General features: G+C 42.4%; 1 protein-coding gene across 2 annotated transcripts in view; it reads right to left on the reverse strand.

Moving 5' to 3' along the window:
- Nucleotides 1-1646: 1646 nt before the first annotated feature.
- Nucleotides 1647-26053, reverse strand: part of LOC148034400 (E3 ubiquitin-protein ligase APD2-like) — a 47288-nt gene continuing 22881 nt past the window's right edge. Inside the window, exons 6-10 of one of the 2 annotated variants that reach the window (XM_087679353.1) lie at nucleotides 3123-3208; nucleotides 2875-3018; nucleotides 2616-2685; nucleotides 2235-2520; nucleotides 1647-2153 (exon numbers count right to left, since the gene is read on the reverse strand). In XM_087679353.1, the coding sequence (XP_087535479.1) occupies nucleotides 2075-2153; nucleotides 2235-2520; nucleotides 2616-2685; nucleotides 2875-3018; nucleotides 3123-3208 (665 nt within the window). In that variant the 3' untranslated portion in view covers nucleotides 1647-2074. The remainder of the gene's footprint in view (nucleotides 2154-2234; nucleotides 2521-2615; nucleotides 2686-2874; nucleotides 3019-3122; nucleotides 3209-26053) is intronic. The other variant, XM_087679352.1, reaches the window with a different exon arrangement.

Below are 26053 nucleotides of genomic sequence, written 5' to 3' on the forward strand. Positions count from 1 at the left end.
AGTAATTTGGGATAGGGATTCCACTCAAATGTTGCCCAATGATAAGAAAAGAACTCCCTTGAACATCCTCACAGCCATACGCTAGGCCTCTATCTATGACGCCTCTATGTCACCACCATAGTCTCAATTGTCCCATGGAATATCATCTCGAGGGCTCTCCTCCATACCTCTTTGACTCTACGGCAGGCCCATAGGCAATGTCATTGTGTCTCCTCGCATATGCCACTAGATTCCTACCATATTCAAGTCAAGTGCCCATCACTAAGCTTCTATGTGTTACAAGCCATGGGAAGAGAGATCTCTTCCTAGGCTTGAAGTTATTATGTAACATCCTCCAAAAACCATATAATAACTCATCTAAAATTCCTTATTTGTGCCAATGAGGGGTGGCTGTTGGCTGTGCTCTGATCCTACTCATTTAGATCCTCCTCCCTAGCCTAGTAGGGTAGCCAAAGAAGGGCACATCAAATGGTCTATCAAGGAACAAATCCCTTGACACCCATTCGCCTAGATCCCATTGGGAATCTCTATAGATGCCTCCTCTAATAAGCCCAATATCTCCATCCATCCACGATCAAGTGGCTAGGTCCAGGTCAATGTGTCACTTCCTCTCCAAGTGTGCCACTACTCTCATCATGTCTAGAGTATCCAATGAATGTTGCCTTATCAAGGTCCTCTCACTTAAGGCAGCCATTTTCCTCAACCATAAAAGTAAATGTCCTATCTCTACTAGTTGCAATAACTGCTACTAGAATATCCCCTCTAGAGAAGAGACCAATCCAAGTCTGAGAAGTACATGATTTTGTACGCCAACCTAATGGAATTCCTTCTGTCACAGCCTTAATCATAGCTCTAGCTCCCCTAGACCCTATAGTCTCTATCTCTCAATCTCCTGTGATAACTCCTAAAATACAAACCATTCTCCTAACACAACCACCTATAGAGCGAATCTCTCCCATGATAGGTATGTCCTCTATCCAAGTAACTCTTAATCTCAAATAGTGATTGAAGAGAGGAGACTACCTCCTGGTCACTTCAATTGTAGTCAGGGGTAGCTGGTGGAGCCTCGATGACACAGACCTCCATGCTCTTATACTGGCAGCCACAAATCTGACCCCAAAGCTCCTCCCTTAGTCTCTGGTCCTAATCTCGTAAACATCCAGTAGATACTGGGCTACCATGGTCCTCCATGTGTAGGTGTCATATCCTGCAACCTCCCTATCAGACATTTCTGCAGGGCTCCTCGCTTGGAATCAAGCCCCTAACAATAAGCTTACCCAGTTAAGGCTTTGCAAACTCCACACCAAGAAGCTCCTCAAACTCAAGGATGGATAACCTGATGTGATATCTGCAGATCTGTCTCTCAGGCAGGAGTTCATGGCCTCTGCAACAAATAAAAACAAGAAGGGGGCTAGTGGACAGCCGTGCCAAGTTGTACCTGTGGGTTTTTAGCTCATTTCTGTTGGAGTTGCTACTGTGTGTGCACACAGCAAGACTTGATCTCCTGGCCAGACTGGTGGTGTTCTTGAAAATTACATCCACTGAATACCATATGGGCAAACGGCAAGAGCTTGAACAGTACATACATTGGGTGATCACAGGCAAACAACAAAAGCTTGACATCAAACCAGTTGATTGTTGAGATCATTTAGTCAGAGCATAACTGAAGAAGGCATTCTAAGATTACAAGGGCATGTGATGAAAATGGGCTTTCCAGAGCAGTGGGTCAGGGGAATAGTAGCTCTTTACTCCTCAGCACATAGACTTTAGCCTTCTTGAACTTTCTAATGGTTGAGAAACTAGGAATCGTCTATTCTATGAAATTTGATACAACAGGAATACAGAAAACTCACACATGAAGCATATACAGTTTGTTCTGTAAAGAGTACTGCACAGATGCTGCTTGTAGTGGCAGTAATTATTAGAACAGGTCAATTTCTGCAATGAAGCAAAAGAAGTAGATGCTGTGACTGCATTGTGTAAGAACGAAAGAATAGCTGTAGGAATTGTGTACAAATTGAACCACTTCCTTGAAGAAAGTATCTTTTTCACAAAAATTATTACATTGGTCTCTTCATGCTTGAACAACCCTCTTTACCTTCTCAATTTTCTCTCTGCAAATAGGACAACTTCCCGAATCACTGTGCTGTATTCTGCACATCAACAACCTTCCGTCAGTTCCTCACTCAAGCATTTCATCACAATGTTGATAAATTTATGGCTTCCAATTGTACCTCTTTCCACATGGAAGGCATGTTGCACAGTGTCCACAAGGAATGAAAAACACTGCTTTTGAAGCATCGAGGCATACTGCGCAGAGCTGAGGGTCATAGGCATCTCCGTGGTCCCACTTTGAAGCAAGCAAATCAGCATATGGGCCCAAATCTGCTTGCGTAGCCTTGGGAGATAGAAGTGGATCTCTTGACCCGTCCTCACCAATCTCAGATGATGGTTCGGGAATGTGAAGATCAAACTTCTTTACTACTTTCAACAATGCTGATACAAAGATGAGAATGGCAACTGCAGACAAAAATCACAAATCTCTTCAGAATTTCAGGTAGCAAGACCCTAGATTTTAATGCAAAACGAGTAGAAGAAAAGTCTGCTGTCCATACTTAACACACTGTAATATGAAGTCCATCGAGCATTGTATACTAGCTCCACCTCCCAACTTTTAGCACCATTCTGCAAAAGTAAAGGGCTTTCAGAGCAAAGCTGAAGCCTTGCAACTTATACAGCATGAAACAATTACTTTGCTGTTTAACAGTTTTAGATCACATTTCTGTAGTATTAGAAAATGCTCTGAATTAACATCAAACACCATAAGAAATTACAAACGTAAAGTGAGCCAAGAAGGCTTTCAAAAGGTAGGACCTCAGATGCGGGACTTGTAAGCAAAGCATATCTTTTTCCCCAAAGTGGAAGCTGGGCCTCACAGCTTTCTTCAGCAAAGGAGCACTTAGAGTACGCTGACTCAAGCTCATACAGTGTGGCATTAACATCTAACTGGAGTTCAATCTGCACTCTAAGAATGAAAATTATAAGCATATTTTTATCACAGTGAACAGCAGTAAACATAGCTGGTTTGTGATGACTTCTCTTTTAACACTAAATGCACTCACTTCTACAATTTGCTCATTCAGGTTACGGATTGTGATAAAGTAGTCACCATCCTGCTGCACCTCATATTCCAGGTCCCCTATTTGGCCTGTGAAGAAACAAAACAGGACCAAAAACATTAGTCAGCGCACAAGAAGCATTGGACCAAGCCGCAGCAAGAGGTAAACCACATTTAGCCTAAAGCAAGGTCATTAAACAGTGACGTACACAGGAACTTCCAAAAAGGAGGAAAATCTCTCATAATCCTAATTGTCTGCGGACCTCTTCATAAATTAAACCTCCTAACCTTGTCTCTAAAGCCACACTCAACAAATTTCATACTAATGTTTGTTCAGTAGTAGTATTCACCCTCACTTCCTGAATCCCTGCCAAGAATTCCCGCCAGTTCAGCACTGATGGCATCTCCACCTTCACCTATTGTCTTGTACAGAAGTCAGTGAACAATCCTAAATGCAAAGAAAAACAGCATTTCCTCCCAAATCTCTGGATTCTACATCTGGAAATACTTTATCTGTTCTTCCTTCATCTGAACCAACACTCTAGAGAAGATTTCAATGAATCTAAGACAAAGGCAAAGGCAAAATAGGGAAATCCAGTTCTTCAGAACTTTTCTGCCCAGCCTTCCCAATCCCTGCACATCATCACCAGGCTATGTTTCAGCAGCAGCAGCCAGACGAAATCAGTAGTGGCTCATGTATGATCAGCCCATTTTGCAGCTCCAACCACAGCACTGTCATTACAAGCAGAAGCCAATCATTTCAACTCCTGTCGTCATCAAATCAGCTGCCCTTTGCAGCTCCAGCATTGGTGCCATCATCCTGAGCATCAGCTGACAGCATTCCCAGCTGCATTTTGCAGTTTCCAGCCCAGGCGACTTTCAGCTACCTATGTTTTTGCTGACTCTACCTGCAGTTTGCAGGCTTTTTTATGTTTTTCTTGTAGATAGTGCATTTTTCTCATACCATGCGAAGTCCATCAAACCCATTTCGCAAATGCATTCACACTAGGAGTTTATCAAACTCTCTCCTTCACTCCCAGATGAGAGTGATTGAGATGTGCTCTGCAAGTTCACTGCTGCTGAGCAGGTGGCCTTCAGTGCCCATATCTCCCTCCTCTTCAAGAAGGTATTTGCCAAAGCACATAAACACAAAACTACTCAATCTTGGACTTATTTAAACAACAGATATGCTAGCACGAACCACCTTCATTGTTACCAGCTGGAGGAGCAGCTTGTCAATTTCAAGCTAGAAGGACCTGACCTAACGGAAAAGGTACAACAGTTGATTGATTTGATGGGTCGGGTAGGGAAAGCTGCTAAGACCTTCTCGGATGATGATTATCTGATGTACATTATGCAAAAGTTGCCTGATTATTTCCATGAATTCAATGCTGACATTAAGGTTCAAGAAACATTGTCCGAGTTGTTCTCATTTCACATCATGTTACAAAAGAAGTAGGCTTGCTTGGAGGACAAGTAGCATAGACTTGAATTCCCCAAGAGGCTACAAACATTTTGAATTCTTTTCATTTAGATCTTTGGGCCTACACCACCTCCTTCATTACATGGATCTCTATATTTCTTCATGTTGGTTGATGAATTCTCTTGTACATCTTGGCTCTACTTCTTGGCCTTCATATTGGTTGATGAATTCTCTTGTACGACTTGGGTCTACTTCTTGGCCAAGAAGTGAGAAGTTTATCAAGCAGGTCTCTAAGATGGGGATTGGGATTAACAAGCAAATCCTAGTGATAATAGGGGGAGATTACTTCACACAAGTTTGAGGAGTTTTGCAACAATAGAGGCATGAGAGTTCAGCCTTCGATTCCTTACACTCCTCAACGAAATGGTCTGGTAGATCAAAAGAACTAGACTATTATTCAAATGTCTCAGACTACGCTTCAAGGGAAATTGCCACGAGGACGTGAAAATTTGATACTTTCCTTATGTTTAATTGACATTTGATTGAAGGATTAATCAAATGTGCAATTAAAAGATGCACGTGTTGCACATGTGAGGTGCAAGCTACTTTCTGACAGTTGAAGACCGAAGGACCCTGTGAAAAAGATGGATGTCAAAGGCAAAAGTTGTAACTGTGAGAGTGCGCTGCGGAAGAGGAAATACGAACACGGAGGGAGAGAGAGAGAGAAAGCAGAAAATAAGGAAGAGAAATCTGCACTGACTGAAATGAATGCTGAATACACTGAAATGGACTGATCAGTCCCTGCACGCAGCCCAAAGCGTCACTGAGGGCACCAGATTAGGCTGATGATGACGGCAGCACCGAAGACGGAGGAAGATGACGGAGTCGGAGTGTGCACCTGCCAAAGAAGGAGGGAAGATGATAATACAACTGACTGCCAAGTGGGAAATGGCTATAAATAGCCAAAAAACCCAAAAACTGGCCGACCTGAAATTTGAGGCCATAAATATGTCCGACCAGCATTTAATGCTGATCCGACCAACATTTAATGCTGGTAAAAATGCCAGGAATGCTCAGAAAAATCCCGGAAAAAGTGGACCACGTCCGGCAGGTGAGGCAGGCTGAAGAATGCAGAAACTGCCCCGGGAAATGCACATAAAATCTCGACTGGAGGAGAAAATGCACTTAAATGCAATAAACCGAGTGCTTTAGAATGAGCTACCTCCTCCGTCAAAACAAGTGATAGACAAGTCAAAGCTCCTAAAGTCCTCGTCTGACTCAGACTGAGGTTCACAGGCAGGAGATGACAAGGCATGACAAACATGACTGCTAACACCCCCTCTCAGATCCTGGATGTGGCTGAAGGCCAAGGGAGAAACGGATCCTGGGGTGGCAAGAGGAATGCCAAGGTCGATGAAGTCCGTCGATGTAGACTGCTGCTGAAGGAGCTCCTCACGATCCTGGGAAGCCCCCTCTAAAACACTAGGGGCCAGGGAATCCACAGCCGCATCACCGAGATCGTCCCCCTCTGAAAGGGATGGGATGGGAAGGAACCTGTGGAATAGAAGGTGCACAAGCGGGAACGGGTGTAGCAATAGACTGCCTCGGAGGTCCCTGCAGCAAAGAAAGGAAATGGAGCCTATAAAGCCCGCTCTCCTGCCAACCTGTAGATAAGACAGCTCCTGTAAGAGAATCCTCAATAACAACGGCATGCTCGGTGAAGATCACTCGTGTGCCAAGCCTCGTAAGGCCATAAACTAAGAGGAGGGGAAGGCCCAAATCCGGAACATGTAGGGCCTGTGAAAAGGAGCTCGAAGGTCGGTCGGTAAACAAAGGCAATGTGCCAATACCACTAATAGGCACCGATAAAATGTCACCAACAGTGACTGAACCCTCTGATGGACGTAGATCCTGTAACAAATCACCTCGGGGAGTCATATGACTCGAAGCACCACTGTCCACTAACCAAGGCTGCGCAGAAGACACTGCAGCCACGGAAGAAGGATCCTCCTCCAAAGCATGGATATGAAGGAACACTGACTCATGGGTAACAGCTGGTGTAGAGGTAGAAGAAGGCTCCGATGTAGATCCACCCTTCGCTCCCGGACGAAGGTGAGGGTACTTCTTCCAGCATTTCTCCTCGGGATGTGTCCCTTTCCCACAGTGTGGGCACTTCGGTCTCTCTGAATCTGAGTCAGAGCCTGAAGAACTGTCCTTCTTCGTAGCCTTTGACTTCTTCTTCTTCTTCTTCTGTCCTCCCGAACCTGCAACAAAGGCTCTAGTGGAGTCGGATCCACTAGCACTGACCTCTCTGAGTCGCTCGTCATGCTCCAAGACAAGCGGGGATAGCTCCTCCCATAGAAGCTTCTCACGGGTCCTCGATGTAAGAAGGCTGGTGTAGAAGACATCAAACCGAGGCGATGGCAGCTGAGTCAAAAGAATCATAGCCATGTCTTCAGAAGATATCGTCCGACCGAGGGATGCAAGCTCATCCCTCATATCCTGTAATCTGTTGATGTGGTCCTTCATGGAAGGACTATCATCAATAGCGAGCATCCGCAACTTCTTTTCAAGAGATATCCGGTGGGCAAACGTCTTCTGTTGATAGAGAGACGCGAGCTTTCTCCACGGAGACGTCTTGACCAGCAAACGCAAAGTTGTGGGTGTTCTCCCGCGTAAAACTCAGCTCCGTGTACTCTCCTTCGGCTCTAATACCATGTGACTACTGAAATGAATGCTGAATACACTGAAATGGACTGATCAGTCCCTGCACGCAGCCCAAAGCGTCAGTGAGGGCACCAGATCAGGCTGATGATGACGGCAGCACCGAAGACGAAGGAAGATGACGGAGTCGGAGTGTGCACCTGCCAAAGAAGGAGGGAAGATGATAATACAACTGACTGCCAAGTGGGAAATGGCTATAAATAGCCAAAAAACCCAAAAACTGGCCGACCTGAAATTTGAGGCCATAAATATGTCCGACCAGCATTTAATGCTGGTAAAAATGCCAGGAATGCTCAGAAAAATCCCGGAAAGAGTGGACAATGTCCGGCAGGTGAGGCAGGCTGAAGAATGCAGAAACTGCACCGGGAAATGCACATAAAATCTCGACTGGAGAAGAAAATGCACTGAAATGCAATAAACCGAGTGCTCTAGAATGAGCTACCTCCTCTGTCAAAACAAGTGATAGACAAGTCAAAGCTCCTAAAGTCCTCGTCTGACTCAGATTGAGGCTCACAGGCAGGAGATGACAAGGCATGACAAACATGACTGCTAACAGTAACAAGTTACACTTGTTAGATTCTAGGTGAATTTTGGTGTCAATTTGCCCCTAGGACCATTAATTGGCCATTAAGTGTCAGTGGTGACACTAGGGATTAGGCATTAATTAATGGATTAATGTTTGCCCAAGGGTCAATTAATGCATGGGACCACTTTGGGTTGCAAATGGCCTAGCCAATTAATTTTTGGAAGGGTAAGGTCAATTTTTTGGGCATGGATTAAGGACTGAATTAATTTTCAAAATTAATTAATTCTGAAAATTAATTAAATGGCTGGAAATTGCTGAAAATGGATTAAGAAAGTTGCCACTTGGCAAAACTTTCCCATGCAAGTGGGGGAAAGGCTAAATAGGGCTGAAGGGAGAGGGAAATCTCGTTTTTTCATTTTGGAGCTGTTGGAAAGAGGTGTTGGACTGTTGCTGCCAGATTTTGGGGCCAATTCCCAGCCATTGGAGACCATTTTGGTGATGGAGATTGCATATTCTTGACCTTGGGAAGCTGACAATTACTGCTGATACACTTTCTCCTGAAGATCACAGTCTCTAATGCTCCTATTGTTGTTGGTGCATCCGTTTGGGGCTGGTACAGCAGAGCAGCAGCTGATTTTGATCAGTTCTTCGCGACAAATCTCAAAATTTTCTCTCTCTACAACATTCTCTCATCTCCTTCAGCCTATGCTCAGCCATTCGGAGATCTCAGCCATTTTTGGTGGGCTAATCTGTAATTTCTGCAGTAAACCCTAATTCACAGCCAAAATGAGGGTTTAGTAGCCACCTTGGGATCCATGCAAGAGATTGAAGGCTCAAGGGATTGAAATCAGCAGCTGATAATTGAAGATTATCAAGGGATTTCAGGAGCCAGCCCATCCCGAATTGATTTGGGCCAGCATTTAGCCAGCCAAGGGTCAAATTGGAGAAGAAGTCCTGGGTGAAACAAGGGGCAAATGACCTAAAAGGCTTGCTGGACATTTATGACAGCAAGAGCAATTGGTTAGCAGGAGGAGATTGAAGAATCTCAAGTTGTATTCCTTTCAATTGAATAAAAGCTAAAGAAATACCGCAAGGGGCACCAATTTTGGGGCCAACAGGGTGTCTACTATCCAAGAATGTTATGGTAAAGTGTGTATTTCATTTTATGTGCATTTATTTATTGCTGTAATTAACTCTTAAATCAGGTTATCACCACCCATTCCAAGAAGGAAGGCTGGTTTCAGAAATAGTTGAACCAAAGTGTTTGTCTACTGCAGTCCACATCCTTAACCATGGCTCTAGATCTACCTAGGGAGACGCTGTCCCGAGTATGCCTTTACTAGTCAAAGGCCTAATGTTTCTCATCTATGTTTAACTTGTATGGGTTCTGCAAAGAAAAGCTAGGGCAAACACAAAGAAACACAAAATATATGGCAATGCAATGAATACAAACTATAGAATGCTCAAGGAATAAATGTTTTGAGGGTGTGAATTAATACAAAGGGATCTTGGATCTCCATGTCTAAAGGACTAGGGTGAAGGTGAGCTGAGAGGTGTGTTGCAGATGCCTGCCAATATCAACTCCAAGTGTGTCGTACTCGTAACAAACTCCACAGGCAGCCAATAATAAAGGAGGTGATGATGAAGCTCCTAACAATCAATCTTCAGCAACTTGACGTCGCATTTCCTGCTGGCAGCAGTTTTCCAGCCTGTCCACACTATTTCCAGCCATCACCATCAGTCGAAGAGTCTCCAAATCATTGTGTTTGCTGCTGCCAGCTCATCTGCAGCCATTTGCAGTCTACAGCAATTGCCTTCTTCTCCAGGTGCAGCTAACAGCTGCATTTTGCAACCAGCTTCTGTCAGCGTCATTCTTCTGATCTCCCTCAGTCTGCTGCCCATGGTTCCAAGCTGCCAATCTTGTTCAACAAGTGATCTCACAACCATTTATGCCTACCTTTATGAGTTTAAGCTGCCAATCTTGTTCAACAAGTGATCTCACAACCATTTATGCCTACCTTTATGAGTTTAAGCATTAGCTCCTGTGCTACTCTTGGCTGTTTGAAAAATTCCACAAAATGGTCTCTCTCTCACCTTCAAAGGGGGCACTTGTTAGCACTTCTCAGAAGGACTAGCACTTCTCACAAGGACTAAGGAGCAACAAGGAAAGGGCAAGAAGCCTCAAAACCAAAACAATGAGTCACCATGGAACACCCGATCACAACTCAAACCGGGATGGCAAAACATACCCAAGAAAAACAAGTACTATCACAAGAATGTAAAATTTTGATGCTTTGTTTAGCATTTGATTAAGTTGTTAATCAAATGTACAAGTGTGAGATGCACATGTGATGCACAAGTTAGTTATTTCACAACTAAGGCCCCAAGATATTAGTGCCGAAAGCAAAAGTTGTAATAAGTTGTACTTAGCAAGTACTAGGTGGTACCTTGTGATAAATTTTGGCCTAGATCATTTTATTAGCCATTAATGTCAGCAGTGACATTTGGAACCAAATGCTCAAGAATACTTGGGTGGCAAATTGGCCTAGCCAATTTAATTGTTGACTAGTCTCGTTATTTTTCTAGGCAAGAATTAACTATTAAATTAATTGTCAAAATCAATATTTTGAAAATTCATTTTATTTGGCTGAATTTTTTTGGAAAATGCAATTAGAAGGTTGACATTGGCAAAACTTTCCCATGCAAATGAGGGAAAGGTTGTGGAAGGCTGGTGAAACCTCATTCTAGCCATTCTAGGGAAGGAGGCTGACAAAGTGTGCATAGAGGTTGATAGTCTGATTTCCAGCCAAGAGAGACCAGCCCAAGACTTGGCAACAACAGGATGAGGACTTCTAGATGCTGGTGACCACCTCCGAAGCCCAACAACAGTTGGCAACAACAACAACAATGCAGCCATTATTGGCTGCAGGCAACAGTATTAGGGGCAGCCCTGAGGGTTTTGGCAGCAGTTCAAGCCCACTTCCCTTAATGAAAGTCTCAATTTTATTTATTCTCAGATTCTCTCTCATTCTCCAGCCATTCCTCCACTTGTCTTAGCAAATCTCAGCCATTTCAGCCATTGGAGGTGGAGAATTCAAGGATTCTCTGCTGTAAACCCTAATTTACAACAGAAATTAGGGTTTATCAGCCACCTCGGGTGGCATGCTCAAAATATAAAGCCTAGTACTTAATTCAGCTGGATTTGAGAATTTCAAAGAATTCCAAGAGGCCAACAAGGTAAAATTTGTCATCTAAGGAGCAAGGTGAAGGCTAATCCTAAGCAAACCAAAGGGGCAAATTGGTTTGAGAGCTCCTTGGTCATTTGTGATAGCAAGAGGCATTTGGATTAGCGGAGGAGTTTGAAGGAATCTCACTGTACTCCATCCAATTGCAATATAAGATAAAGTCATACTGCAAGGGGCACCAGTTTTGGGGCCAACATGGTGTCCACTGTCCAAGATTAAGTGGTAATTATTGTATTCCAATTCATTTGGATTTTATTGCTTGCTGTAATAAGTGGATGATCAGGTCATACCACCCTTGCCAAGAAGAAAGTTCGGTTTCAAGTACTACCAAAACTATCAAAGTCTGGCCATTTTGATACCAAGTGTTGCTCAAAGGCTAAAGACACCCAACCCAAACGAAAAAAAAATCTCAAGGTGACCCCCAACAAGGGGGATAGGGTGGTGGACCGTGGCCACTAACAAAATCAGAGGCGATGGAGATCTCAGAATCACCATGTAGTCAACCATCACAATCAGCACCATTCTTAACTCCAAAGGGCATGTCTAGCTGGTCTATTAGAATTTGGATCATCAATGGACTTCGGTCCTCGCATCCACCTTGTCTCTAAGAGCCATTAGAGGTCGCGAACTTTGTCCATATATACAAGTTGCCTCCTAATGAGGCGACCGTAGAGGCCCACCCACACCCCTGCACCCAAGAATGTCAAATGTGGGAATAGCTTCTCAACCAAAATCTCGAGTCTCGATCGCAACAAGTATGATACTGACACATATCCTAATCTCGCTTCATTGGATAATATTTAACTATGACTCCTAGCTTGGGGTGAATCTTTTATCTATTCGACAGTTTTGCCAATTAGAGCTAGCAATTTGCTTTACAATGACCACAATCAAGGTCCTTGATACCACAACTAGTTTAGTGATTGCTTCTCGTGGAGATGTACAACCTAGTGGCCTATATATATTGACACACTGTCTTTCCCAACTGACATCCAAGAGCTTTGAGTTCCACTAGCTTCCTACCCTTGCCACTGCTAGGGACCCTATAAACAATGAATGGCTTTGGCATTTCCGCTTTGGACACCTTGGGTATGAACCTCTTTATGAGTTGTCACACCATTAGATGGTTGAGGGCCTTCCTCACCTAAAACTGTTAAAGGATGTTTGTAAAGCTCGTCAGCTTGGAAAACAACACCACACACCATTTCTTCAACAATCCACTCATAGAGCTAAGGGGCCTCTCATGCTGCTTTTACATTGCCCTATGTATACCAACATCCACAACCACCATTAATGGCATACTCTATTTCTTTCTTACTATGTTGGGTCTATTTTCTAAAGCATAAATCTGACACCTTTGCATATTTCTCCACTTGAATATATCTTGTGAAAAATCAAAGATATGTCCATGTAAGAACCATAAGGAGTGATAGTAGTGGTAAGTTTGTCTCCCAAGAGTTTTCCTAGTTCTTAAATGAGTATGGCATTCAACGATAACTAACCTCTACCAACTCCCCCTCACAAAATGAAGTCATAGAGCATAAGAACCCAACTGTGACGAGCACGTCGCGCTCTATGTTGTTCACAACAAAGCTTCCTAATGGCCTATGAATCAAGACTCTTAACACTTTGATGTACATCCTCAACAAAGACCAACAGCCAACAATCCCTAAGAAGACACGTTACAAAGCATTTTTTGGCTCTTAGCATGTCATCTCCCACCTCAAAGTTTTCGAGAGTCATACATACATGCACACCCCCTAATGATAAGATAGGAATGCATATGTCTCGAGCAAAGCTCTTGATTTTTGTAGGCTGCTCTTTTGAGGCTAAAGTATACCGATTATTTGATCTCAAAACAAACCAAGTCATCACAAGAAGAGATTGTGAAGAAACTCCTAGGGTCTACACTGAGGAAACACAGAGTGTACACCCATGACAAACACAATGTTGGGATAAAGGCCCGGTTTAACCTCCATGTATAGTACACGCACATTGTACATGAGAATACACCCTTACATGTCCTAAGTATAAATACATTTTATTCTTTGTGTACCAACACATGGTTGGTACACTCATATCGAATCTACTTGACTCTGCTCTCTCTCCCTCTCCAACCGTCACACTCTCACGCTCACTCCTCCTTGAACTTCTGTCACTTGACAGCTGAGTATTCCAACAATTGGTATCAAAGCCAAGGTTCTACACATCTCCCGAGACAAATGTGCAGCTGACTAACAACTAACAGGAGACGCATAGCTTACAATCTTAGACGAATAGCCCAAGCAACAAAAAGGCAGCCTGCGGAGCAAGTTTCAATGGGAGCCATCGACAGGCCACAGGCAAATTGGCTGACGACCAGCGGGACCAAGGGACTGTTCGCGATTAAGACCAATCATTGGGGTCCATAGCTAAGGGGTCCCAGCAGGGCACTGACGCAGCACACAACTAACAGGCCGAGCGTGACCAGCCAATAGTCATCGACAACAACGGGCAGTGACACGAGGGGGGCGAGGGGACCAAGCAGGAGTTGCCGGCATCAACGGGCAGTGACGGCCAGGTCGTCAACAGACAGGCCACGCAACCCACTTGACAGGTCAACGGACCCCACGTTAGGTTTTTCTTAAAATCAAACTTTTTCTTTTAAATCTTCTAGTTTACCACTTACCCTTGGCGGGAGTTCGCGCGCTGGGGGCATAGGTCACAGATCTGTGCAAACCTTGGCCCAAAAATTTGGAGCTTCTGCCGGATTTGACATTGTTTATGCTCGTCAGTGTTTTTCGAGTCAGAAGTTACAGACATTGTGTGTGGTGACCTCAATTAATTTGGGGATTTTGCTAGAATTTGACAAAAGTTTGCACTTTCGAGCAAAATTTCTTGACATTGGATCCCAGACATTTGGGACTTTTCATATATTGGCAAAATTCTACTCAGCTGGGTCAAATTGACTGACAATTATGCAAATTTGGACTCAAAATTTAGGGGATTTGTGCAGAATTTGGTAAATTTTTGCATTTTTGCTTGTGTAGTGGCCGGTTCATGTACAAACAGCAGAGATTTATTCCTAGTTGAGAAAGAACAGCATTGCATTTTGCTGGTTCAGCTTGTGCTTCTGCAGTTTAGTGCATTTACTTTTGTGTTCGTGATAAAATGGCTGCAACTTCTTCCAATTCAAATATCAAGAGTTTGGTGGAAATCAAACGGTTTGATGGCCATGGCTTTGACCTTTGGAAAGACCGTATGCAGGGCATTTTGTTCCTAAAGGATTGTGAGAATGCTTTGCAAGAAGATAAATCCGCACTAATGTCTGGGCCAGAGTAAATAAAAAGGTTGTGGCTTACATAAAGATGGACATCACTGATGACATCTTGACAGACATTAAGGGTTTAGATACAAGTTAAGCAATATAGGAAAAGCTGAAAAACTACCTATGAGATCAGTACACCTGTTAATCAGGTGCATTTAATGCGCAAGTTGGTGAATATGTGACTGGATGAGTCAAAGCTTGCACTTGAGTGCATTTACAAGGATCCTAAATCAGCTCAAAGATGTAAATTTGGACTTTGATGATAAGTTGAGAGCGATTTTTTTTATCCTGACACTGCCTGACTCCTGGGAGACCTTGGTGTTTCACTCAGCAATAACCCCAACCTCTCATATGATGGGGTGAGGGGTTCTATCTTGAATGAAGAAATTAGACGTATGTCTAGTGAAGAAGGCAGCAACTCATCTTATAATGTAAGAGGCAGGGCTGAAAAGAAAAATGCAAGTGCAGGACAGAGAAACAAGAGCAAAAGCAAAGGAAAGAAAAAGAGTGGCATTACTTACTATCATTGTGGTCGGAAGGGCCACAAGAAACCCGATTGCAAGTATTACAAGAAGGAACGAGAGAGAAAGAACAATGCAAGAGAAAAAAAAAGAAGGAAGATAAGACAAATGCATCTAAGGCAACCAAAGGCAAAGAAAAGGCCAATGTGACCTCTAGTGTGGTCATAGAGGAGCTTTCAAATATAGAGGCTCATGTATTATGTGCATTTGATTATGATGCCCTTGTATGATGTCACATGCAGGATATGCAGATTACCAAGGCTGATGTGATTGATGCACTTTTATCAGTTGATGATGGTGTCACTCAGACTTGGATTGTAGACTCTGGTGTCTCTTTCCATGTAACTTGCTTGGAGTGTTTTGCTATGTTCAATGCAGGTAGTTATGGAAAGGTGTATCTTGGAAATAACCATGCTTGCAGCATTGATGGGATTGGTACTATACACTTATCTTTAGACAATGGTCAAGAGCTTGTGTTGAAAGATGTTAGATATGTGTCTGGCATTAAAAAGAGTTTACTATCTATTGGTCAGCTTGACTTGCATGGCTACACCACACTGTTTGGTGGTGGTTTGTGGAAAGTGAAAAAGGGTTTCATGCTGATTGCAAAAGGAACCAAGAAAGGCACTTTGTATTGTTTGCATTGTAAAGCCTTGAATGGCAAGTTTCTTACAGTTGCTGAAATTTGCAGCCACTTGGATTTATGGCATAAGAGATTAGGCCATATGAGCCAAAAAGGACTTGATGTCCTTACCTCTCTGAAGAGGGTTGATGGAAAAGACTCTAAACTTGGCTTTTGTAATGAGTGTCAGTTTGGAAAGCGAATAAAATTTTCCTTTTACTCGGGTGTCTCTCGTAAGTCCAATGTCTTGGACTTAGTGCATTCTGATGTATGTAGTATGCCCGTAAAATTGTTGGATGGTGCTACATAATTTGTCTCCTTCATTGATGACTGTTTCAAGAAGATTTGGGTATACTTACTGAAAAAGAAAAGTGTTTGTTGTTTTTAAAACTTTTCATACATTTGTGACCACTCAAACATGTAGAAAACTTAAATGCTTAAGAACTGATAATGGGGGTCATAGCACCCAGAACAGTTTAGAAATGAAATGTTGAAAACGTGTTTCGGAAGTTTCTTTCAAAAGGGGGTAAAATAAGAAACGCGAGTTTTTTAATATAGGGATTTTTAATAGTTTTGACCGGAGAAAGAGGTTCTAAACCTCTATGAAAATCTCTCTTAGACAAAGAATGGGTAATTGGGCTTGAGTGATAATAGAGTCAATTGAGAATAATACATTATACATTACATATCCATGATCCATTATTGACTTGTCACATATGTCAAAGTTAGTCTTTGGAAAAGCTATACTATGGCTTAGAACTCAAACATTATGATTTATACATATCATACAAAGAAAATTGAAATTAACATGTAAATAGCCTGTCTATAATATGGACTAAGTCAAGTTGCAGCAAGCCTTTTGGGTCATTTGCCCCTTGATTCACCCCGGACTTCTTCTCCAATTTGACCCTTGGCTGGCCAACTGCTGCCCCAAATCAATTCGGGATGGGCTGGCTCCTGAAATCCCTTGATAATCTTCAATTATCTGCTGATTTCAGTCCCTTGAGCCTTCAATCTCTGGCACGGATCCCAAGGTGGCTGCTAAATCCTAATTTCTGCTGTAAATTAGGGTTTACTGCAGAAATTACAGATCAGCCCACCAAAAATGGCTGAAATCTCTTCCAAATGGCTGAGAATTGCTGAGAATGGCTGAGCATAGGCTGAAGGAGATGAGAGAATGCTGTAGAGAGAGACAATTTTGAGATTTGTCGCGAAGAACTGATCAAAATCAGCTGCTACCCTACTGTACCAGCCCCAAACGGATGCACCAACAACAATAGGAGCGTCAGAGACTATGATCTTCAGGAGAAAGTGCATCAGCAGTAATTGCTAACTTCCCAAGGTCAAGAATATGCAATCTCCATCACCAAAATGGTCTCCAATGGCTGGGAAATGGCCCCAAAAGCTGGCAACAACAGTCCAACACCTCTTCCCAACAGCTCCAAAATGAAAAAAAGAGATTTCCCTCTCCCTTCAGCCCTATTTAGCCTTTCCTCCACTTGCATGGGAAAGTTTTGCCATGTGGCAGTTTTCTAAATCCATTTTTAGCAATTTCCAGCCATTTAATTAATTTTCAGAATTAATTAATTCAACCCTTAATCCATGCCCAAAAAATTAACCTTGCCCATCCAAAAATTAATTGGCTAGGCCATTTGCAACCCAAAGTGGTCCCATGCATTAATTGACCCTTGGACAAGCATTAATCCATTAATTAATGCCTAGTCCCTAATGTCACCACTGACACTTAATGGCCAATTAATGGTCCTAGGGGCAAACTAATACCAAAGTTCACCTAGAATCTAACAAGTGTAACTTGTTATAACTTTTGCCTTTGACACCCATCTTTTTCACAAGGTCCTTTGGCCTTCGACTGTGAAAAAAGTAGCTTGCCCCTCACATGTGCAACACATGTGCATCTTTTAATTGCACATTTGATTAATCCTTTAATCAAATGTCAATTAAACATAAGCAAAGCATCAAATTTTCATGTCCTCGTGACAGCTTAAATCAGCCTTCTCCATGAAAGATTTGGGAAATGCATAGCATATTTTGGGCATGAGGATTCGTAGAGATGGAATGCAGAAATTGTTGTTTTTATCTCAAGAAAAGTACATTGAAAAGATACTAGACACATTTAACATGGCTGAAGCTAAGCCTTTTGGGATACCCTTATCTCCTTATATTAAGCTTAGCAAAGCCAACAGCCCAAAAGATTACGTAGAAGCAAATGCTATGAAAGGAGTCCCTTATGCATTAGCTTGTGGCTCTCTTATATATGCTATGGTTGCTACTCATCCAGGCATTGCTCATGCAATTGGAGTTGTTAGCAAGTTTATGTTAAATCCTTGCAAAACACATTGGGAGGTTGTCAAGTGTATTCTTCGATACCTAAAGGGTACACAAAGAAAGTGTATTTGCTATGGGCAAGGTACACTTGGTTTGCAGGGTTATTGTGATGCAAAAATGGCAGGTGACTTGGACACTTGTAGGTCCACCAACGGGTATGTCTTCACAGTTGCTGGTGGGGCTGTTTCTTGGTGCTCCAAGTTACAGAACATCGTTGCACTCAGTACCACTGAAGCTGAATACATATCAGCTACTAAAGCTTCTAAGGAAGCTATATGGTTGAGCAGACTTACAAAGGATCTCGGCATGTCTATGAGTATTGCAATTTTGGGATGTGATAGCTAGAGTACTGTGTATCTGGCTAAGAATGCCATGTATCATTCACGCACAAAGCATATAGATGTGAGATATCACTTCATCAGACAAATTCTGAAAGATGGTCAAATCACATTGACCAAGATCAAAACACAAGACAACCCTGTAGATGTTCTCACTAAAAGTCTAAGCAAAGCTCAATACGAGCATTGCATACAACTAGTGGGAGTTGGTTAGAGGTTCACATCGGACCTTTAAGTGGGAGGTTGTTGAGATAAAGGCCCGATTTAACCTCCATGTATAGTACACACACATTGTGCATGTGAATGCACCCTTACGTGCCCTAAGTATAAATACATTTTATTCTTTGTGTACCAACACATGATTGGTACACTCATATCAAATCATACTTGACTCTGCTTGCTCTCTCTCCACGCGTCACACTCTTACGCTCACTCCTCGAACTTCTGTCACTCGGCAGTTGAGCATTCCAACACACAAAAAGACACAAACAGTGATGTGCAAAACTCAAACCCTAAATGCAAAAACGCAAACGCAAACAAAGAGAGAAAGAAAAGTCTAAAGTGAATGAATCAATGCAGTAAATGAATGTAAGAGTGTACAGAATGCTCAAGCGCAGAGCGGTGAGTATCAAAGTGTGACGTTCACCGAAGACGGATCCCAAGTGCTACTATAACCACCAGTCGAAGTGTATTGAAGGGTGTAGAAGAACAAAAGGTAGATCATCAAAAGCAGTAGGATGCATGGCGATAGCAATAGAGATGCACAAGGATCCCGGCAATGGCTAAAACTGCCAAATGCAACACAAGAGGTGTCAATTGGGACTAGTGATGGCTGTCTGGGTCCAAACGCGACAATGGAAGAAGCAGCAAGAAACAAACGGCAACTAGAAGGGCACTCACCAAGGGTTGGAGCAACAGACAGTTGGCGTCAGCACTCACAAAGGCTCGAAAGCCATGTGGATGAAGGCTGATGACAAAGATCTTCACGTGAACGTGAAAAACCTGCATACAAGGGATGAAGACTGAATGGGGGCAGCCTGTCTATAGATGTGAATGGACCCTCCCAAATTAGATTTTCACATAAACTTTCTTGAACCGCATACCAATTTTGTATTCTTCATTAAATAAGCATGTTTTGGGACAGTTTAATGAGACTAATCAGCATGGAATGCATTTCTTAACTCAACACCCCCCTCTCAAGCCCAAACCACAGCTAGAAAGAAAGGCCAAGCAAGGTCTACCCAAGGTATCCCACTCCAAAGCAACTAAGGCATCAGACAAAGGGTGCACGATGGCTGCCCAATGGCCTATCAAGACTGTAGAGGCCATTGATATCTTAGACTACAGAGGCGATTGATATCTTACCAAGGGAGGTCCAAGTAGTCACCCTAGAGAGGACATGCATCAAACAAAGGGTGCCCATTGACTGCCCAATGACCTATCTAGTCCTATAAAGGCAAATGGAACCACAATGAACTATGTGGTTTCTTTTTAATAAATAAATATAAAGGTTTTGTTGGAAAATGGCAGCCAGCTCTATCGAGAGAGAGAGGAGAGACAATGAGAGCAAGAGAGTGAGTTGAAGCAAAAAGAGAAGAGTGTACTTGCTAGAATGAAAAATAGAGTGAAAGTACAACTTATGTTTAGGTCAAGGGTTGACTTAACCAACCTTCCACCAACTAACTAGAGTTAGGTTTATTTTACTCTAGAGCCTAGTGTCACTACTTTAAGTTTCTAAGACACTAGGTGTACACACCTTACATTGACACTTTAATAAGTGTCCACACCACACAAATTACATTGGGCGCTGCCCATAGAATCGGCAAATTCTAACACCCCCCTGCAGTGCCAATGTGATGAAGTACAAGGATGATCAATCACCAAAGGGTAACAAGTTTCAGGACTTTCGAAAAGCCTCAAACTTCTCGCATGGTAGTGACTTGGTGAAAATATCTGCAACATTTTTCTATGTGGATACATACATCAAGATGATCTCTCCTGCATAGCATCTCTCTGACATAATGGTAATGCGCCTCTATGTGTTTCGTGTGAGCATGAAACGCATGATTTCGTGCTACTGCAATAGCACTCTGACTATCAGAAAGAATGGGTGTAGGACCCTCCAATGATAAATGTAGATCAGCCAACAATCTACGCAACCATACACATTCCACTGTTGCCGTGAAGGCTGCCCTGTACTCAACCTCACAAGACGAGGTAGCCACTGTAGGCTGTTTCTTGCTTAGCCATGAAATGCATGAACGGCCTAGAAAGAAACAGTGTTCACTAGTAGATTGCCTAGTGTCTGCATCATCAACCCAATCTGAATCACTGTAAGCCTATAAGTGCAAGTCTCCCCCCCTAGGAAATAATAATGCATGTGACTGAGTACCTTGCAAATATCTGAAGATCCGCTTAACAACTTGCCAATGTATGGTCCGTGGGCTATGCATATACCTGCTCACCTGAGATACTACATACTGAATGTCAAGGCGTGTGTTGCAAATATAAATAAGACAAACAACAACCTTGCTGTAAATTGCAACGTCAGACATCTCTTCACCATCATGCATAGACAGCTTTAAACCTGGCTCCATAGGGGTGCACATAGGTTTGGAATCTTGCATACTAAACCTATGTAACAGCTTATCCACATATTGTGACTGTGACATGATGATACCATGCTGATTTTGGGTGAATTGAATCTCCAAATAATAGTGTAGGCAATCCATATCTGACATAGCAAATGCATGTTTTAATTCAGCCTTAAAATCTGCAATTTTTTCTTCTATAGGTCCAATGAGCAACATGTCATCTACATGAAGAATGATAATCAGCAAGTCCCCCCTCCTCATTCTTAATGTATAGAGTGGGAGCAGTTGGACTATTTTTGAACCCTTTGCTAGCCAAATAAGCATCAATTTTGGAATACCATGCATGAGGAGCCTGTTCGAGACCATAAAGAGCTTTATGCAGCTTGCATACCATGTGCTCTTTCCCTTTAACCACAAACCCTGGAGGTTGTGACACATAAGCATCCTCATGCAAATCCCCATTCAAGGATGATGTCTTAATGTCCAACTAATGTACTTTCCAACCATAATTTGCAACCATAGCAATCACACATCTCACCGTACTCATACGGGATGTAGGACCAAAAGTTTCTTCATAATCTATGCCCTTCTTCTGTGCATAGCCTTTTGCTACCAACCGTGCTTTGTACATGTCAATCGTACCATCAACCTTGCATTTGAGTTTAAAAACCCATTTTGTGCCAATGGCCTTCTTGCCATGTGGTAAATCCACAAGATCCCATGTAGAGTTAGTGGCAATAGAGTCTAACTCATCTTGCATGGCGTGCATCCAACGTACATCTTGCTGAGCTTCGTCCAAGGAAGTAGGCTCATCATCATCCAATAGTGAGCTCATGAACACATGCTCATCACAATCATCTACTTCCGTAAAATCAATCAAATGTGCCCCCCCATATCATTTGCTACATTTCTGGCAGCCCTTCTAGTGCATTGAGATATAGGAGCATCAATTTTACTCTCCTAGATAGTCTATAACAGCCATCTTGGCACTGTTTTAGCTCCATATACAGCAGCCCTTTCATGTTGTACTGCTTCTTCCACTACATGTGGCGAACCATCATCGATACCCTGCTCTTCGGGAGCATACGGTGCAGCAACAGCTTGTTGTATTAAGTCTGTCCTGCCATTTACAACGAGCACAGACTCCAAAGTAAGTGGCAAAAGACTCTCAAAGACATTACCAATGTCATGGGTGACTGGCATTTGAAACCGATCATATGAAAATGCAACATTTTCAGTAAATAGGACATCCCTACTTACAAAGACTTTCTTCGTGCGTGGGTCATACAAGCGATAGCCCTTCCTCTTCGAACTATAGCCAATAAATATACATTTTACAGCCTTGTCATCAAGCTTCCCACGAAGCTCTTTCAGAACATGTGCATAGGCTATGCAACCAAACACCCGAAAGTAGTCTACTTTGGGTTTCTTCCCATGCCAAGCTTCGAACAATGTGATCGTCTTCAATGCCTTAGTGGGTGCACAATTCAACACATGATTTGCACACTAAAGGCCTTCTAGCCCAAATTTATGAGGTAGCCCCTTGCTTTTTAGCATACAATAAGTTATCTCCATAAGAGTCGGATTCTTCCTTTCAACAACACCATTTTGCTTAAGAGTCATTCTAACAGTGGCTTGATGCATAATGCCATGATCAAGCAAATATGTCTCAAAAGCACGAGACATGTACTCCCCCCTCTATCTATGCGAAGTGTCTACACTTTTAAGTCAGTTTCAACTTCAAGCTTTGCAACAAGATGTTTGAAATGCATAAACACATTGGATTTTGCCTTCAACCCATACACCCATGTATACCGAGAGTAGTAATCAATAAATGTAACAAAGTACTAATGACCTCCAAGTGCACATGTCCTCATGGGACCGCAAACATCAAAGTGAATAAGCTGCATTTTTCGAACAGTACGCACTACACTATCCTTTTTGAAGGCAAACCTATGCGTCTTGCCCAAAATATATCCCTCGCATACATGAGGAGGTGGAGTCTCCACTTGAGGCAATGCATCTACCATATGACACCTCTGAAAGCTCATCAAACTCCCAAAGCTCATGTGTCCATAGCGGGCATGCCATAGCTCTGCATTTTGCATAGCGGACAAAAGAGTAGTGACTGCTAAAGCATCATGAGACTGTCCATCATATGTATCCAACAAAAATAGACCCTTGTGCAGGGTGCCAGACAGCCTAAGTTCATAATCCATCTCTCTGTCTCTAACAATGCATTTGTCATCCTCAAAGATGACCTGAAAGCCATGCTTATTAAAAGCAAAGATAAACAACTTCTTTGTAATGCCATGTACAAACAACACATCTAGAAGCATGAAATCACAACCATTTGCAGCAGTAAAAATGACCGTCCCAATGCCACATACATCATAACTGCTATTGTTTGCACATGTAACACGCTTCTCAACAGGGGCTGAATGCAAAGAGCTAAACAAACACTTTCTTGAAGTGATGTGCTTTGACACCCCATTGTCAAAATACCATGTTTGCTGCGTCTCAGCAGCATTAAATGCTAAATCAGCCATTGAAGAATCATAATTGCATGTGAGAAATGCATAGTCCTCCTCTACAAAGTTGGCTGAAGTATCATCCTCAGTAGATTTGCTGGCTGATGTTTCTTGGACAGCCAAACCAGAGTTCTTTTTCTTCTCTTTGGCTAATCTCTTTCTACATTCATCAACATAGTGACCGGGCTTCTTGCAATAATGGCATTTCCCCTTCTTTTTAGTCTTTTCTATGTCTTGGACAACCTTATTTGATGGCTGTCCAGCATCACCCTTTTGCTGATTTTTTACATTTTGATTGACTTTTCCTTTGCCTTTGAACTTGGAAAGCATAGCCACATCACCTAAACGCAATGCCACATTCTTCCAAGTCCATTCCTCTTGCAGCAAGAGGCCTTCCAACTCCACAAATGTAAGGGGCTATTGCCCCCCCCCCCCCCCCCCCAAAGACAACATCAAAGAGGTGTGGAAACCAAGATATAACTTTGGAAGAGAGTTTAGTGTGATGTTTAAAAATTCACCATCCTGAATAACCTCATCAACATTGAGTAGCTGCTCATGCAAATCCTGTATATGAGTAAGGTGCTCTATCATGCTATCACCTTCATCCATAGTCACATTGGCCAACTCTTTGCGGAGATAGGATATCTTGGCCTCATTGTGTGCTGCAAACATACGCTCAAGTACATCCCATGCTGATTTTGAGGTCTTACAAGACCAAATGTGCAGAATAATTGCCCTTTTCACTGACAAGGCAATCAAAGAAAGTGTTTGTGCATCTTTTGAGTCCCATTTCCTCTGATTCTCGGTAGAAGGGAGAGTTTTCCTATGATCCTCAGTAGAAGGGAGAGGAGGGGCAGCAACAGTAGCAGCACCAATACCACCACCAACAACCTATCCTCGAGCGTTACGCTGAGGTGTCTAGGGTGCAATACCCCCTGGTCGCTGCAAATCACCTATAACATAGTCCCACGAGTCCTTTGCCACAAAAAGGTTACGGACCATAAAACTCCACAGTAGGTAGTTTGAGTTTGCGCCATCAAGTTTGTCCTCCTGAGTGAGGACACCAAGGATGTTGCTCTGATCGTTATTCCCCTGACGTGCCATACTGTCAATGATAGATAAAAATCTATAGCCAAATACTTCAATGCTTAAGTATAGAGTATACTCCTCAGAGTACCAAAATCCCCCACGAGATTAAGAAACAAGTATAAAACTATCACTAAAATGTCAAAGTGTGCACAATGCCACCCAAATCAGCACTCAGCCAGTAAATTACAGCACTATACTGTTGTATACCACACCCGCCTCGAAATGTGTGTCCACAAAAGTACAAAATATAGCAACTTAATGCTGATTCTTATCAAGAAGTGAAATTCGACCCATTAAAGCGAGTCTTATCTGTGAAGGCATTATTGGCCATTGTTAAAGGAGTGGTAGTACTAAATTTGAGATGACTGACCTCAATCAATTGTCCTATTTCTTGGGCATGAAGATAGTTTATCTATAGTAGGAAAGCTTCTTTGATTGATACTCAGTAGACTAGATCTTGCATTCTCAGTGACATTGCTTAGTGAGTATTTCAATACACCTAAACTGTCTCATTGGATTGCTCATGCATATGTTGAGATATATTGAGTATACTTTTTCTTATGGCTTATACTATAAACACTGTTTGATATTGCAAGGGTATATTGACTTTGACTGAGCAAGAGATCTTGATACCCAACATTCCCATGTTAGTTACATTTTTTCCTTGTATATGGCTCTCATTGTTTAATCCAACTCTAAGCAAGAGACTATGGTTGCCCTCAATGTCAAGGTTAAGTATTGGGCTCTCTATAATGGTACCATAGAGGCCGTCTGCTTGAGGAGCTTACAAGCAGAGCTTTAGTTTCCAAGTGATATTCCAACTATCATCTTCTACAATAACTAGAGTGCCATTGCACTAGCTAGTAAATCCATCATCACCCCACAAAACGAAGCACCTTGGAATACAATATCATTTCACCAAAGAGCATGTTGAGCTAGACACAATCTATCTAGAGTTTGTGCCTTCATCATACAATTTTACAAACATCCTAGCCAATAACCGATCATTCAGTATTTACTTCCACGAATCAACATGGGTGTTCCCTTCCCTTTTGGTGCCCCCTCCCCTTCTACTTTAGCTTGATGGATAGAGAGGGATACCTCTAGATTTCCCTTCCACTATCCAATGATCAGAGCAGACAACTTCTTCTATTGGTGCTTAAGCCTTACAAGATTTTGGTTACCATAGCTTTAGTGGCATTTTATACTTTGTATCATCATCCATAGCATTTGATAATCATGATTGTAAAAGGGCACTTGGACATGTAAACAATTCCCCTACAAGGGCACTGTCCAAGTGGATGCATCACATTTTACTTTAGCATGACACATTCTACATGGATCCATCATATTCATAACACCTCGTATGGCAATCTCTATGGCCGCATTCCACACATACCTGCCATACTTTCTTCATCACTGGCACCCACTATGATTAGGATACCTTTCTGTTTTGTGATGTTGAATCTAACCATAGCTTGGTTTTTCCTCGAGGACACAGATACTTTTTTTAAATATAAGTTCAAAGCAATTTTATTGTCTTTAAAGGTCCAAGTAGCATAGTTACCCAAACTAAAAATGGAAACAAAAACGAAAACGGCTGTCCGAAACACATTTCGAGACAGATAAGGAAAAACCCCACTTTCAAGTCATTTTGATCGTCCTACTT

The sequence above is a fragment of the Lygodium microphyllum genome, chromosome 6 (assembly GCF_053477565.2).
Source record: "Lygodium microphyllum isolate KBCC chromosome 6, Lygodium_microphyllum_v1.1.10, whole genome shotgun sequence".
NCBI lineage: Eukaryota > Viridiplantae > Streptophyta > Polypodiopsida > Schizaeales > Lygodiaceae > Lygodium > Lygodium microphyllum.